A 16,647-nucleotide genomic window follows, 5' to 3' on the forward strand; every position below is an offset into this window, starting at 1 on the left:
TCTGGACCTCAGGATTCAGTGAGACTCTAGATGTCACACCAGGTGGGCCTGGGTTCTCAGATAGCCAGGCCCTTCCAGGGACCGGAAGTCTGCCCCTGGTTAGTCTCTCAGTCCAGCGTTTCCTTTTGGGGCCTCGAAGACTATTTCCAGAACTTACAAAAATTGCCATCACGTCTTACAGCTGCAGAGTGTCCAGTGCACAGATGCTTGTTTTCCCCATCACTCATTCACTGTCTAGTGAGGACATGAGCAGCATATAGAAGGCCTTTGCTGACTCACAGATGGGGACCCGGGGCCCTAACTGCGATGCGGCCGAGAGCACTCTATCTGGCACCTGGCGAGTCTCAAGTGTCAGCCGCTCTGTGCCAGGCTCAGTGCCGAATGCTCCTCCCTCGTTGTTTCATTTCAGCTAAGGGTCCCCAAGCCCCAGGCAGTCTGCAGCCTGTTGCAAACAGGCTGCAAGCGGGAGGTTAGCGGCAGGCAAGCGAGCACAGCTTCATCTGCCACCTCTCATCGCTCGTGTCACTACCTGAACAATTCCCCCGAACACTCCATGCAAAAAGTGTCTCCCATGAAACTGGTGTCTGGTGCCAAAAAGGTTGGGAGCGCTGCTTTAAGCCTCCTCTCAAACCTGTGACAGAGACCATGTGATCAGCCCCACCCCACCATATGGATGAAGACACTGAGGCTTGGAGAATGCCAGCTCCTGCGTAGTGGCGGCCCAGGAACGGTGCCCCCACCGGTGCCCAGTGCCTGGGCAGCATGCCCCCCGCAATCGTTTCACTCTTGCCCCCTCAGCAGGCCTACAACTCCCTTGAGCTCTGTGCTCTTACCCCCACGTTCCCAAGGCCAAAGCCCAGGATCAGAACAGCCTTTGTGACTCCAAGCTGAGGAGCCTTAACCACCGGATGACACCTTGATCGGAGAGGCCCTCCCCCCAGGGAACTCTGCGATCTCGGTGTCGGAAGACAGGCGTGTGCCCATATTGTCTCCCTGACGTGGGCAAAAGGCCCTGCTCATGAAGCAGTGAGGGCCCCGGTGGCCACCCCCTCCTCCCAGCCCTGGGCCCCTGTTTCCAGCCCAGAAGCCCTTGGATGAGGCCTTGATGGAACCAGGATGCAGGCCCTTGTCTGCGGGGTCAGGCAGGGCTCATGCAGCGGACAGACGACCTCCGCGGCCCCCGCCTGCCCCGCGCCCCCGCCTGCCCCGCGGCCGGCTCCCCTGGGACCCTGTCTCTGCCCCCCTTGGCTGCCATCCGCCCCGGTGGCGCTCCCTGCGCCCACCCCTCACGGCGGCTCTCGGCTCCCCTGCAGCCCTCACGCTGTCGGTGGTCGGCGTGCCTGGGACAGACGAGGCCAACGCATCCCCCCGCCTCAGCCAGACCTTCCTCCCGCTGTCAGACGGTGACAAGAAGACGCTCAAGAGGAAGAAAGTGAACCAGTTCTTCAAGACAATGGTGAGCCCCGGACTGTGAGAGGAAGGCGGGGTGCGGGAGGAGGAAGGCAAGAGGGCTACGCGGACAGAGGAGAAGACGGGGCCCTGCGTGGGGCGCCTGTGCGTGTGCTACACCCGGGGGCCCCTCCAGGGAGGGGCAGGGACCCCACGGCGGGGACAGAGACCAGAAAGGCCCAGAGTGCAGTTCTCCTTGTGGGCTCCAGGGGGCGCCCCTGTGCGGGGTAGGCCCTGCGGGGCCGCAAGAATGTGTTCAGAGGCGGTGCTGGGCTCCTGGGAACTCAGGATGGCAGCCATCTGTCCTGGGCAGCTAAGAGTGCTTTTTCGTTCTTTTGGAAGAACTTTCCTATTCAACTTACATTGCAGAATCCTACTATTTAAAAGTTAGTTTCCAAACCCTGATTTTTCAAGTCCTGTCTCCCATTGTTGCGTGTCAGTCTGCTCCAGATGCAGGAAGGCACCCCGGCAGTTTGATCCTCAGGATCCATTAAAGCCAGGCTCCGTGGCTGTAAATAATTGCACGTCCCCTGTGAGTGTGCATTGAGCAGGCCCCAGGCTAGGCCCTTTCCAAACATGATCCATTTGACCTTCCTCTGTCCCTTTGAGGGTCTCATCAGGCTCACGAAGTTGGGGAAGCAACCCGCCCAAGTTCACGTGGTCCCAGAACCAGCAAAGCATGCGCTCTCACCACTGCAGGGCCCAGCCTTTCTGTCACGTCAGCCAAGGTCACAGCTGCTCAGGCCCAATGGGCTCTGGCAGGGGTCCTTCTGAGGGAGACGGGGAGCCCTTCTTTGGGGCTCATGGGAACCCTGTCTCGGCTGAGTCTGGTTATCCTCTTCTCCCATGCAGCTGGCTGGCAAACCTACAGAAGAAGGCAAGCCGACCTCCGATCCCATGTCCACCGACCTGTGAAATGCTGCTGACCACGGCTGTGCCTGGGGATGGGGGTCTCTAGAATCGGAGACCAGCGGTGGGACATTGATACCTCAAAGACTGGGGAGCCCGTCCATCAGTGGCCTGCACTCAGAGAGAGAGTGGGCTGCTCCAGGCCCCACTGTCAGTGGTGACTAGACGCGGCATCACCAGGGCCATGCGCCCAGGTGCTGGGTGACGACGCCCCGTTCGGATTCTTAGCCACACAAGGAAGCACCAAGGATGCCTCCTCCCAGAATGTCTCCCCATCATCCTGGGCACGCGTTTTTACAGCCCAGTTTATTAGATATAAGGAGCTATATTTGTGTGCATGTGTTTCATTTTCTAAGTCCTAGCACTTAACAGAACAGCTCTTAAATATTCTTTTATTTTATTTTTGGTTAAGTTTTGTACTTTACATGTTTAATACAACCAGTTTCTTTTCTAGCTGACCATCTCCAAAGTGTTTCTGTTTCTTACTGACAATAAAAATGATTCAGTGACTCAAGCAAGCCTCAGTACATAGATCCATCAACTGAATGCCTCAGGCCCAGGACTGGACTGGGAGCACCTGGGGATGCTTAGGAGACAGGCAGGCCCAGGGCCTCCAGTAATGTTATGAAACCTGGCTCTCGTCCATCCCAGTGAAAATCTGCCTACCTCGCTCATACCACCCCCAGGAATCTTCTCCAAGAATTCAGTTCATTTAAATATTATTTTATTTTTGGTCAATGGTTTTGTACTTTACGTTATTACCTAGATGGAGAAACCAAGGCACAGAGACACGATGTGAGCTAAGACCACACACTTGGTACATGGAACAGCAGGGATCAAACCGGTATCTGGGGACTTCCTGGTGGTCCAGTGGTTGAGAGTCTGCCTTCCAATGCAGGGGACTCAGGTTCAATCCCTGGTCGGGGAACTAAGATCCCACGTGCCGTGGGGCAGCTAAGCCCACATGATGCAATTACTCAGCCTGGGCGCCTCAGCTAGAGAGAAGGTCGTGCACCACAACAAAAGATCCTGCACGCTGCAACTAGGCCCCAACACTGCCAAAGATGCACGGACGAGTGGATGAATAGACACACCGGCAGCTGGGCTGGGAGCTAGCTTTACCCTGGTGCTGCACCTTGGAAGCCTGCACACCTAGGCCCGCTGTCGCCGGTGTCCACCCCAGTGCTTTCCGGCAGCCACCGCCCCCTCTCCAAGCCCCGCCCTGTTGCCTGGTCCAGCTTCTACTCTCTGCTCAACAAGGCCTCCAGCGAGTTCTGTCCTCGTGGTAATGAGGGGTCAGGCTGCACCGTGAGCGCCCTGAGGTGAGGAGACAGTGCCCAGAGGTTTGCAAGCGGGCTGGATTCACTTTGCAGAGGGGCAGGGGAGTGCACGTGAGCAGAGGAGGGTCCCTGAGGAGCTGAGGAGCTGGGCCAGCCTGAGCATCTCCATGGCTTCATGGCCTATGAGGGGCAGGTGGAGAAACTTAGACACTGCGTAGAGGAAGCCCCTTGGAGCGCTGAGACCCAGAAAGAGAGACATTTCAGGGTGTGATAACTAGGGTTTCCAGGGAGGCAAGGACCAGCCCCAAAGCCAGTTTTTCATAGGATTTTGCCAGAGGCGGACTCAGGAAAGAAGAGGAGGTCAGGTGAGGGACAGAGGCATTGGTGGTAAAGTATTCGTCCCCTGTGACAGGCGGGGCAGGGAGGTCAGGACACAGTGCAGGAGAGGCAAGAGCTGGTACCGCACCAAACCCACGGAGCGGAGACCATGAAGAAGACTTCCATAAAATGTTAGTCTGCTTGTCACTGAGCAGTTCATAAGAAATAACCCTTATAATAACCAGCTGTTAACCCAAACTCTTATATGCACAATTAACCATACTGTTTTTCTTAGACTTAACTTTTCATGACTTTAATGGGAAAATTCTTAAGATAGTTGGATTTGGTTATTTTTTACTATTTATAAAATTGGGGGGGGGGAAGGAAGTAGTTTTCTCTAGTTGTGACAGGAAGGAGCTACCCTGTACGTGGTGGCGTCTCTTGTTTTGGATGGACGCTCAGGCATGCTAGGAAATGGACTAGGAAATGCATGCCAGGGCGTGCAGGCTCAGCAGGCTTAGCTGCCTCACAGCATGTGCTATCTTCCTGGACCAGCGATCAAACCCGCGTCCCCTGCACTGGCAGACTGATTCTTGATCTTTAAAATAAGTTAAGTTAAAAAAAAGAAATGTGATGGCTGATTTCTGATTTACAGGGACACATGGGAGAGTCGCTGCTGTGGCAGTGAACCCCAGTGAAGATGAGCACTTGCAGCCTGTTCTCCCCGGCAAGAGTATGACGTGCCTGGCCCAAAGCTCTGGAGAAAGCGCCATTCCCTCCCTCTAGAGGCTGTGGGCCCCACAGGGAAGTCAGGCGGCACACTGGGCACCACAGCAAAGTGTGCCAGGTGCAAGGGCCCAGCAGTGGCGGCCGTCCTCCAGGCGGGGTGAGAGTGAGGCAGAGGGGTCCACATGGAGAGCAGGAAAGGCGGGCACCTGCCGGCAGTCACGTGATGGGCACGTGGCCGCAACCCGCAGCGGGAGCGCGGAGAGGAGGTGGGGTCGCGGGGCCGTGGGACAGGAGAGCTCAGCCCGGTGCGGGCTGGGTCTGGAATGCCAGGCTGGGCAGCTAATATTTTGAGAGGTAACACGTTTGAGTACCTACTATGTGCCAGGCACTGCTCTTGGCGATTTGCACTTAGTAACTGTTGGACTCTCACAACCCCCCTCTGATGTATAGACTATTATCGGTCTCAATTTAAGCTAAGGAAACAGGCCCAGAGAGGCACAAGGACTTGCCCTGGGTCACTCAGCTTGGAAATGGCAGAGCGGAGACCTTATGTTTTGGGCTCCGAGGAGCAGGCTGTCGACTGGCGTGATTCCAAAGGATAGTATGCAGGCCATGACCTGATCCCCAGCCCACTGGCTCCCTAACCTGGGTGTGCACTGGGGCTGCCTAAGAGGGCCATGCCCAGCGCCACTTGGGCCTCCCAAGTCAGAGTCTCTGGGGCACAGGCCTGGGAAGACTGCATTTTAATAAGCTCCATAGGTGGGACCCATAGGTGAGACCTGCTGAGCAGGACCTTGAAAACTACACAGCTTTGCCCCCCATCTGCTAGATGGAGAAACAGGCCTAGAGCAGCCAGCAGAGCCCACAGAGTCCTGAGTGAACAGGGAATGAGTGAGCCAGCCCGGCCAGAGCCGCCGCCAACTGGTGTCCTTCCCCCAGAGCTGGGGGAAGGGACTCCTTGTTGAGAAGCCTGTCTCCAGGTGGAGCGCAAAGGCCGCTGGTGATACAAGAGGGCATGTTCAGTGGGTGCGGCCACAGCTTCCCGTACGTTTATGCTAGCTTCCTGCTGCTGGTGTGACAAATGGTCACAAGCTTAGTGGCTTAAAACAACACAAACTTGTCTACTACTGTTCTTGAGGTCAGAAATCCTAAACCAGTGTTAGGGTCAAAATCAAAATGGGAGTTAGGCTTCCCTGGTGACTCAGATGGTAAGGAATCTGCCTGCAAGGCAAGAGACCCAGGTTCCATCCCTGGGTCAGGAAGATCCCCTGGAGAAAGGCTACCCACCCCAGTATCCTTGCCTGGAGAATCCCATGGACAGAGGAGCCTGGCGGGCTACGGTCCATGCGGTCGGTACAACTAAGCGACTAACGCACACACAAGATGCCAGTTCCTTGTGGAGGCTCCCCTGGCTGCTCCTTTGCTCTTCCAGCTTCTAAAGGCGGCAAGCATTCTTTCTGCATTCCCCGGCTTGTGGCCAGATGGTTCCAACCTCTGATTCCACTGGTACGTCTCCTCCTCTGTGATTAAATCTCCCCCTGTCTCCCTCTTAGAAGAACACTTCTGATTACACTGGGCCCACCTGGATCATCCAGGACAGTCAGTCTCTCTGGTCCTCACTTAATCCCTTCTGTAAAGTTCCTTTTATCTTGGAAGATTCTGGGGATTTGGAAATCATTTGGGGGGAAGGGTCATTATTCTGCCTGTAACACACATGATGAGAAAAATCACTCCCTTTTCAGTTCTCGTCAACGCTTTTGCCTTCTCCAAGCAGAAAGTCCTTGGCTGGTGTGTTTCATCACCTCTCCAAGACCTGCTGATCTCACATCCTAGCAAAGAGTGAGCAAGCTCAGGCGGGTACTGCCTCAGTTTCCTCATCTATAAAATGGGGATAATTATAGCACACCCCCCAAAAAAAACAAAATTGTGGTGAGGACTGGATGAGACAACAAGGTAAGGATTCGGGCTGTGCCCAGCATGATGTGAGCTGTAAAAATCCCAATTCTCCCTATTTTATTTATGGCACGTGATACTGATTTCTGATGAACCATTCCCATAAATCATATGGAACTTCTCTTTAAATTTATTTAGCTTAAAAAAAAAAAAGAAATATGAGCACTGATTTAAAAATTATAAGTAACTGAACCTGCAGACACTGCATAGAGATGGGAAAATCAGGAGGTTGTAAGCCTCCACACTGTGTGACTCCGACAATGTCCTGCACACACTGTCCCAGAACTACTGCTGTGGAGACAGTGGTTAGTGTCTTCTAATAAGTGAAAGAATTAACTAGTATTGCCAAGCATCCCTTGAGAGGCATTTCCTATATTATCTCATTCAGTTCTTGCAACAGCCCTTTGAGGGAGGTAACCCTGGTTATGCTCATTTTTCATACAAACGAACAGAGACTCAAAAATTAAACCACAACAAGGCACTCAGAAAATATAACTGGAGGAGTCAAATCTGAATCCAGATCAGTCCAACTGCCCTCTCACCCCTACCCCGGGCTGCCTTCTAAGGCATTTTGCCCCATTGCCACCCCAGTTCTCACTAGTCCTTTCACAGTAGATTTAAAGTGTTTTTTTCCAGAGTCGGGGGGCCTGTTTCCTCCTTGAAGCTGTTGCTGGTCCTGTGAACCCTTTATTTAAAGGGCTCAGAAAATCCTGGGCCATTGACCCGACAGGTCACCCAATCTCTGCACTTGGCTCGCTGCTTTTAAATAGATGGCCACCAGAGGGCGGTGTTGGCCCATGTTTCCTCCAGCCTCACGCTCACCAGAACCAGAGCTGCAGAGAGGGCACCAGCATGGGGCCAGAGTCCCACTTGGAGTCAGAAGCTCCTACTCGGGGGCAGAGAAGCCAGCAATGGGAAACCCCAAAGTGCACTGAGACACAGCGCTGGTGAACTGCTGCGGGACGGGACAGGAGGCCCAGAGAAAGCAGCTCATTGCCCTGGCGGAAAACTGATCTCCTGTCCCCGTTTACAGATGAGGAACCGTGGCACGGAGTTTAGGTTGGAAGCCCATCCCCATCCTGACCAGTCCTCACCTGTCGGGCTCCCAGAAACCCTGGAACTCGGGAACTGTTGTGTTTTATGTGCAGAAAGGAGCAGAGCCCTAGCTGCCAAGCCCGTGAAAGAGGAATCCAGAGGAGACAGGGGAGTCCCCGGGCTGAGGGCCCTGTAGTCCCAGCTGCTGGATCACGGGCCTCTCCCCTCACCCTCAGGCTCCGGAGCACCTGCCAAGCGCTCGCATTCAAAGAGCACGTGCTACCTGCCGGGCACGCAGTCCTCGGAACAACGCTGGGGTGGGGGGGTTGCCTGTCCCCACTTTACAGACGAGGACACGGAGGCCCAGAACAATCGGCTGTTCTCTCAGATATTACCTTGCCTAAGGAGTGGCGTCAGGATTGAGACCCAGAAGTCTGGCTCCGGAGCCTGAGCTTCCTGCTCCCTGCCCGGCCCTGTGCTGCAGGTTCAGAGCCCCCTGCCTCCAGGGCCTCGGGTTATTCACCCTCCTTGGTCTGTTTCCTCACGCTCCTCCGCCCCCGTGAAGGTCAAGGCCAGAGGTGGTGTTCCGGTGGGTGGGGCCTGTCCACGTGCGCACTTTCTGCCGGCTCAGGGCCCGAGTGGGCTCCCGGCCTCCAGAGCATGTGGCTGACGGCTGGGTGCGTGCTCCAGAAGGGACGAGGCCTTCCCCCTCCCACGGCCCTGCCCTCAGTGTCGAGGTCTGCCCAGGGGGAGAGCCGGTGGGAAGACCCTGACTGGAGAGGGCAGACCCCGCTCAGCCTCGCTGTCAGAGCTGTCTTCTGCTACCAGGGGCGTGCATCACCGTCCCCCTCAGCGCAGTGCCGCCGCATCCTGGATAAATGCGCGCACGCGCGCACACACACACATACACACATATCACATCGCTTTTCATGCAAAATGCACATGAGGCAGGTTCCATGTGCAGCTCCGTGTAATAGATAAGCAAACTGAGGCCTTGGGAGATCAAGAAACGTAGTCAAGATCACCCAGTTAACAAACAGCAAGTCAGGGATTTGAAACCAGCTCCACCCAACTCCGGAGTCCATGTTTTTCATGTCCTATTGCCTTGTCCCAGATACCTCAATCTGGGGTTCAGAATGCACGGCCTCCCTCTGGATATGTAATATGCAAATATGTCACAACATGCAAATATGTCACAACATGCAGACTGCAGCTCCGCATCCCTGGATGGTTCAGGCCCTGCCTGTCCAACCTTTCACTATTTTCCCTGAAGCAGGCTGCCATATATTCTCAGGCTTGGATTTCCGCCTCTGGGAAAACTCAAAGAGCCTAAAATAATTTCATCTTCAAAAGGACCATTGTTTACAGAGACGCTTGACTCTTTCCCCAGAAGCCCTGGGATGGGTTGATGGGGGCTTCCCAGATGTAGCCCCCAGAGGCCCCAGGGTCCTACAGGCAGCTCCTGTTTCCCATCGAGGGCTGAGGCAGTGCTTGTGCAGTCAGGCGTGAGGACTCTGGGGCTGGGCTGAGTGCCCCGGGGGGCCCCATGGGGAGGTACGGGAGGGCAGAGAGGCTGAGCTCCTTGGCCGCTGGACGCCTGGGCCAGCGCCTCTGTGTGGGGAGGCCTTGTGACCTGCCCATCTTTCTCTGATTTCCTGGGAAAGGAACTGGGGCGCAGGTGCGAGGGGAGGCTCAAGTGAGTATCCCTCAAAAACACTTCTAAGGAAGGAGACCCAGCAACAGGCAAAGGGTGGACTCAAGTGTTGGGAGACAGCGTCCAAACCCAGCTCAACCGTGAGCGTGTCACGTGCCTCGGGGTCCCTCTGACCATCAGCTGCCAGCAGCAGGATCTGGCCATAGAGTTGGTGTCTCCACCAAGTATCCCACCCTTCATTGCTTCACCCTAAATCCCCACCGGCCATACCATCCCCCAGCCCACTCACTGCTGAGAAAACAACTTGAAAGGTACCAAACTTGGTGATGAACTGTACGTATCGAGCGTATATTGACTTTTTATATAATAAGCAAAATTTGAGGGCATCTCTTTCCACCAAGTGAAATGACTTACATTGATCACGTCACAGAATGCTCACAGCAGCCACACAAACTCATGGCATTACTCCCATTTTTACCTGAAAAAACAGGCCGAGGAAAGTTAAATCATGTGTCAAGGCTGCACAGCTATTCAGTGGCGAGGCTGGATTTGAACCCAGATCCTTCTGGGCTCAGTGCCGGTGTCTGCAGCATCTCGTCTCTAGTGTCTAAGCTGGCCTTTTATATTTAACCTCCAAAGCAAATCACCTGTGTGCTTGCCTTTCTCTAATCATATAAGTTAGAAACTATGGAAAGCAACAACAAAATAGCCTCTAATTCCCTATCTTGAAATAATAGTCAACAGATTGATGTTTATCTTTACACAGTTCGTGTATGTGTATAATATGTATTTTTGCCAAAAAATCATGCTATTTTGCAGCCTGTTTTCCCCATTATTAGAATGTAATATTTTTCCATATCATTAAATAAAACCTATTTTTCATAGCTGCATATTATTTCATCATTCAGAAAATACTGTTTTTTAAAAACACCAATCCCCTATGGCTGGACATTCAGGTTAGTTACGGTCTGTTATAACTATAAATAATGCTGTGGTGGTAATTCTTGCTCTGCTTGATTCTGCAGGATGAATGATCAGAAGTGACATCGCCAGGCTCATTGTCGGGCTTTGGGTCTGTGTTAGCGGGCTCCAATGTGACTGTCCTTTAAAAACTCAGGGCCCTGCCCTCAGCAAGCCTGGTAGAGAAACTCTAAACAAAATTGCGGCCTCCTTGTCTTTGGTCTTCAGAAAGAAAGGACAAAGGCGCTGCTCCCAAGCCTCACCTGGGCAATCAGGCCCTTTCTGACCCACGCCTCACTCACTGTCCAAGGTGGGGGCAAGTGGTTCCTCGGGCCCTGAAGGAGCTCCCCCACTCAGGCACCCAAATCATCCTCTGGGCAGCAAGATGTCGATAATGAGATTCATTCGATGTCATTTAGGTCTTCCGAGTGAACCCAATGTGGAGGAGAGCAGAGACACAGGTATGGAGGATCCTCCGGCTGGGACAGAAAGCAGCCTTCTATGGACTTCCCTGGGGACCCAGGACTTAAGAAGCCACCGACTAAGGCGAGGGACTTGGGTTCGGTGCCTAGCCCAGAGAGATTCCGCGTGCTGCGGGCCCCTGAGCCACTGAGCTCCGCAACCAGAGCAGCCCCTCACCACAGCTGGAGAGAGCCCAGGGCAGCAGCGAAGACCCACACTGCCAGAAAAGAAAGAAAGAAAGAAAGAAAGAAAGCAAAGCAGCTTTCTCTTTGGCCTTGGAGACATGTGGGGTCTGGAGGAAGAGACAGGAAGTTGAAAGAGTCTCAAGAAGGAAGTAGAGGCAGGAGGGCTGGAGGGAGGTGGTCACCAGAGAGACTGACATGAGCTTTTCTCCCATTTCTGACCCCAGAGAGAAGCCTCCAGGTGCTGCTAGAACCTGCTCAGGGGCAGCTCCTTGTGCTCTGAGAAGGGGGACTCACTCACTCCCCGAGCTGAGGGCTTGCCCCGGGATGAAGGGGCAGCTGAGACAAGTCGCCTTCAAGCACCGGATGGAGAACGAGGCCCAGGGAGGTGGACAGACTGACCACGAGGCACAGAGGAACCAGTGTGGACGGGGTCCCTGCTTCTGGAGCCTGAGGCGGAGCAGGCTGGGGAAGAACGGCCCAAAGAGGGCTCTCCTGGCCTCAGCCCCTGGGTCCTGGGGGACTCTGCAAGCCGAAACATGAAAGGGCTTGGATCAGATAAGGAACCAGAGCCTGCCTTGTCCCTGCAGCCAGAAAGAAACCAGGAGAATACAACTTCCCTCTCACTTTCTCCTGCAGTCCCATTCGTATCCTCTTCCTTTTGTTCTGATTTTTATGAGCCTTGCTGCTGCTCTGGGAGAATCCCCAGGTGTGTGTGTGTGTGTGTGTGTGCGCACGTGCGTGTGTGTGTGTGTGTGTGTGTGTGTGTGTGTGCGTGCGCACGTGCGTGCGTGCGTGTGTGTGTGTGCGTGTGTGTGTGTGCGTGTGTGTGTGCGCGCTCACAAGGAGGTCACCCATAATTGACTGCCCTTTTTGAACCTGGCCAGAGGCTCTTCTGATTCTCCAGGGCCAGCTTCTCTCCTGGAAACTCCAGAAAACATGTCTTCACTTCAAAAGACCTCAGACTGTGGCTTCCAGTGAAGTGTCTCCTCCAGTCTGGGTGAGGGGTCAAGATGTGAAGAAGAGGGAGACGGAGGGGAAAGGGAAGAGACACAGAGACAATGCGAGACAGACAGACAGACATGGACAGCAAAAGGAAGCGGGGCGGGGAAGCAGAGATGGTGAGGACTTGACCCGGAGGAGACGGAGGTAGAAAGACCTGGAAACAAGCTCAGAGAGACCGAGAGGGACTGCCCGGGAGGGAAACGCCGACAGCTCCATGCCAGAGAGAAGGGAAGGAGCAAGAGTGACTTGCGGAGAGGACGGCAGGAGAGCCCAGGAGAGCGGGAGGGCAGACAGTTCAGGAGAGGCAGGGGAAAGGGCAGCAGAGACAGACACGAGGACGAACAGGGGCAGGGGATGAGGAGACAGAGGGGGCGCCGCCGCAGCAGGAAGGAAAGCGGGAGGAAGGCAGGGGCGCGCCCGTGTCCCCGCTGCTAGCAGCCGGGAAGCCGGCCGAGCGTGTCCGCCGTGGCCGTGGCCGCGGGAAGGGCCCTCGGGCGACCCGGGGGAGGAGGGAGGGGCGGGCCGGCGGCGACGCCCCGGGGTGGGGCCGGCCGGTATAAGCTCGGCCTGCCCGCACCTGGCAGGGCCAGCTCCCGGCAGGTGGCGGCGGCCAGCCCGGCCCAGCATGAGCTCCTTCGACCTCCCGGCGCCCTCCCCGCCCCGCTGCAGCCCCCAGTTCCCCAGCCTCGGCCAGGAGCCCCCCGAGATGAACCTTTACTACGAGAACTTCTTCCACCCCCAGGGCGCGCCCAGCCCGCAGCGGCCCCCCTCCTTCGAGGGTGGCGGGGAGTACGGGGCCGCCCCCAACCCCTACCTCTGGCTCAACGGGCCGGCCGTGACCCCGCCACCCTACCTGCCAGGCGGCAGCCCCTTCCTGCCCCAGGCCTACGGCGGCGTGCAGAGGCAGCTGCTGCCCGCCGGCGTGCCCGCGCTGGGGGCCGGCGACCTGGGCTGGCTGCCGCTCCCCTCGCAGGAGGAGCTGATGAAGCTGGTGCGGCCGCCCTACTCCTACTCGGCGCTCATCGCCATGGCCATCCACGGGGCGCCCGACAAGCGCCTCACCCTCAGCCAGATCTACCAGTACGTGGCCGACAACTTCCCCTTCTACAACAAGAGCAAGGCCGGCTGGCAGAACTCCATCCGCCACAACCTGTCTCTCAACGACTGCTTCAAGAAGGTGCCCCGCGACGAGGACGACCCGGGTAAGGGGCCGTGGGCGCGGGGTCATCCCCGAGCAAGGCTCCGTCCTCCCGGCACCCCGTTCTAGGAAGCCCCGAGGGGTCGGCCCCACCCCGAGGCCGGAGGCGGAGGGGCGGTGGGCAGCAGGAGTCCGCTGTAGAGGTGGTCCGCAGGCGGATGTGCCGCTGACCTCTGAGTGACCTCTGAGCCTTGGGTTTCCCGTCTGAAAGCCAGGACCAGGGTAGTAGTCGCTCTGCCAGGCCTGTGGGCAGTGGGCTCGTGAGATGATGCCCTCGAGGTGTTTGGTGCTGACAGAAGCTGCGAGGACCTCCGTGACTGACCGTGGAGTCAGACCCCAGCATCCGCGCGGAGGCTCCTGCCGGGGCGGTGACTGCTGGAACTGCACGAAGCCACGTGCGCTCCAGGCCCGCGGGGAGGGACCAGACGGCCGTGGGACAGCCGCTCGGGGCGCGCTGCGCCGCCGCCTCCTTTACTCAAGCCCGGCAGGGTGGCTCTTATTACCCTCATTTCATCAGCCGAGGAACACAACAGCCAGAGGCACCCTGCCTAGGGCGACACAGAGAGATGTGACCGTGAGGGAGCAAGCCTCTGAACGGAGGTCCCTCTCGCGCCAGCGCGTGAGCTGTTCCTTTATAACCAGCAGTTTCTAGAAAGCAGAGGCGTGTGCGTGCTTAGTCACTCAGTGGTGCCAGACATTTTACGACCCCGGGGACTGTAGCCCACCAGGCTCCCCTGTCCACGGCATTTTCCTGCCAAGAATGCTGGAGTGGGTCGCCTCCTCCCGGTGATCTTCCTTTTCCAGGGCATCTTCCCAACCCAGGGATCAAACGCAGGTCTCTGGCATCACAGAAGGATTCTTCACTGTCTGAGCCAGCAGGGAAGCCCATAGGGATGCACAGAGAGTAATATATTGAATATCGTGTATCCACTTCCCAGAATTAAAGTGCACTCCTGTCACGCCACAGGAAGCCAGCACACCTCTCAGAAGAATCCCACTCCCACCCACCCTGAGGGTCGTGAGAGCAGGACTGTTGGTCCTCCAGAGGAACGCGAGCATTCTCCCTTCGGCTGAGAGATGCGGCAGGCAGGGCTCAGATTGTCCCTCCCGGGCACCAAGCCCCTTTCGCACGTCTAGCATTAGCCCTCTCTCACAGCCAGCCTGAGGAAGAAGGGGCAGGTCCAGGGGGCCCACTTCTCAGACTAGGAAACCCAGGCCCGCCCCAGGTCCCCAGTCTGAAGCTGGGACTCAAGTTCACCCTCAGAGTTCATGCTCAGGACCTTCAGAGAGCCCTCTGTTTCTCCCTAAGTTCTCTTTCCCATCAGCAATGAAAGAAGCCCCTCCCTTGCCTTGGCCCCAGTACTCGAACCTCTTGAAGAGGCCACACGGTAAACTCCTTCATAGCTCAGGCCTCACTCTGCACTCTAGGAGTGCCAAGGTGTGAGGTGGATGCTTGAGCAAAGATCCGTGTGGTGTGATGCATGGTGAGTTTGTGGCATTCCTCTTTTCTCTGCCTTTCTGCATCGGTTACCTTTGGTTTTAGCTTATGACAAACAAGGCGGAATAGAAGCAACGTACTGGCTCTGTCTCTGTGCTTACCCTCTCCCACTCTTGTGCCAGGCAAAGGGAATTACTGGACCCTGGACCCCAACTGCGAGAAGATGTTCGACAATGGAAATTTCCGCAGGAAGAGGAAGAGAAAATCAGATGTCTCCTCCAGCACGGGCTCCATGGCCTCAGAGAAAACGGAGGCTGGTCTCCTGGGAGGCAGCCCCGAGACCGCAGAGGCCCAGGACATCTTGGATGGGGCTGCACCAGGCCCCACCGGCTCCCCGGAGAAGCGGTCAACGCCGCCCCCGCCAGGCACCCCATGCCTCAGCAGCTTCCTCTCGACCATGTCAGCCTATGTGAGTGGGCCGAGCCCCGTGAGCCGCCCTGCGGCAACCACGCCAGGACTGACCCTGGAGCCCGCTGACAAGGCGGGGCAGAACTCGCTGAGTTTCAGCTCCTACACCCCCCTCACCAACATCAGCGGCCCTGCGGGTGGGGGTGAGTGGGCCAGCCCCATGCCCAGCAACGCTCTGGGCTATGGGGGCTCTGTCCTCAATCAGTTCAGCCCCCCCTTCTACGGGAGCGTCAGCACGAACAGCGTCCTGTACCCCAGGGAAGGCACTGAGGTCTAGAAACGGAGCAACTCCTGAGCCAGGCGTGACGGACATGCCGGGGTCCTCCATGCCGCCGCTGCAGACCTCTGAATCATCCAAGCACACACAGGAGGCTCAGAGGAGCTCATCTTTTTTCTGGAACGTTGTACAAACCTTGTGTGTATCACATAGCCACCCACACAACCCAACAAACTTTGCAGTGGACACGTTGGTACCTGCATGACAGTAACCACCCTGGCCATTTATTGAGCACTTCTGTGCTAGGTGCTGTATGAGGTTCTTTGAAGGTATGATTTCTCTTTCTACTTCCAGCCACCTTGTGAGAGTCATATGAATCTACCCATTTAACAGATGAGAAAACTGAGGCTCGAGGAAGTTAAGTCACTTTCCCAGAGTCATACAAGGAAGTGGTGGAGCAGGGAGTCAAGTGCAGGTTCTGGTGACTCCCCTCAAAGTTTGGGCCAACAGAGGCAGAAATGGAGGGATTGGTTAAGCAGACAAGGAAAGTCAGTGTGATGAGTTGATGATGGCAAACACATCAAAATCTCTCCACTGCCTTCCAGCCAGCTGTCACATTTAGTACCAGCCCTAGGCACATCTCGTCTTGGCCCAGGCCTTTACTCTGTGGCCCACAACTTACCTGCCAACACCCCTTGTGCTACTACTCAAGGGGGGAGCCCAGATCCCTGCCCCTGCTGGATAGCGTGCCTAACCTCCCCCGACGGAGGGAGCTTGCCTCCCCAGCCCCATAGACCAGGAGCCGGGCAGGGAAGGGAGGAGTGTGTACCTCAAACTCCGACCCCTGCTCCACCCACTGGCAAAATCTTGTAAAGCCCAACTTCCTGTGTGCACGTCATGGACCAGTGAGCTGGAGGTGGCTGAGTCTTCCAAGGAAAACAAGGGAGAATCAGTGATTCCTTTTTCATAGCCCAGGAGGGGCTTCAGACCGCCACAGGGGGTCCACACGGGCAGCTCGTGGGATCTTTTTCCTGTTTTTGTACGTGCTTTATGTACCAGTGATGCCGCACCACGGCACATCCTGGAAAGTGATTTTGTTTTCTTACGTCCTTTTTAATTAAAAAAAAACTGCGTGTGTCCCTTCCTTGTGAGTTTTCCTGTCTATTGGGTTGACTCAATATGGAGCCAAGTGCAGCCTGGAGCTAAAGGCTTTGGGGATAGGAGGTGGAGACAGCACAGGTATCAGTCTCTTCCCCTCCTCCACGCTGGCACAGAGACAAAACAAAGCTCCTCAAAACAAGAGGGGAGCTTGTGGGACACAAAATCTGGCCTGGGATTGCCGTCCATGCAGTCATCACCCCTGCATTGTGATCACATAACCCCACCCCCA

General features: G+C 56.0%; 2 protein-coding genes across 3 annotated transcripts in view; both read left to right on the forward strand.

The window, feature by feature from the left end:
* DOCK2 (dedicator of cytokinesis 2) overlaps positions 1–2,785 on the forward strand; it is a 444,911-nt gene extending 442,126 nt beyond the window's left edge. The window contains exons 50-51 of the mRNA XM_068990795.1: positions 1,314–1,456; positions 2,302–2,785. Of these exons, the coding sequence (XP_068846896.1) occupies positions 1,314–1,456; positions 2,302–2,364 (206 nt within the window). The 3' untranslated portion in view covers positions 2,365–2,785. The remainder of the gene's footprint in view (positions 1–1,313; positions 1,457–2,301) is intronic.
* A 9,776-nt stretch (positions 2,786–12,561) lies between these two features.
* On the forward strand, positions 12,562–15,317 carry FOXI1 (forkhead box I1). 2 transcript variants are annotated; one of them, XM_068990744.1, is made up of 2 exons: positions 12,562–13,138; positions 14,755–15,317. In XM_068990744.1, exons 1-2 carry the CDS (start codon positions 12,562–12,564, stop codon positions 15,315–15,317), a joined length of 1,140 nt encoding a protein of 379 aa, XP_068846845.1. The 2 variants fall into 2 exon arrangements, with proteins under 2 accessions (XP_068846845.1, XP_068846846.1); XM_068990745.1 differs by having other exon boundaries at positions 15,037–15,317.
* Positions 15,318–16,647: the final 1,330 nt, after the last annotated feature.

This window comes from Capricornis sumatraensis, chromosome 18 (genome assembly GCF_032405125.1).
Source record: "Capricornis sumatraensis isolate serow.1 chromosome 18, serow.2, whole genome shotgun sequence".
NCBI classification, from domain to species: Eukaryota; Metazoa; Chordata; class Mammalia; order Artiodactyla; family Bovidae; genus Capricornis; species Capricornis sumatraensis.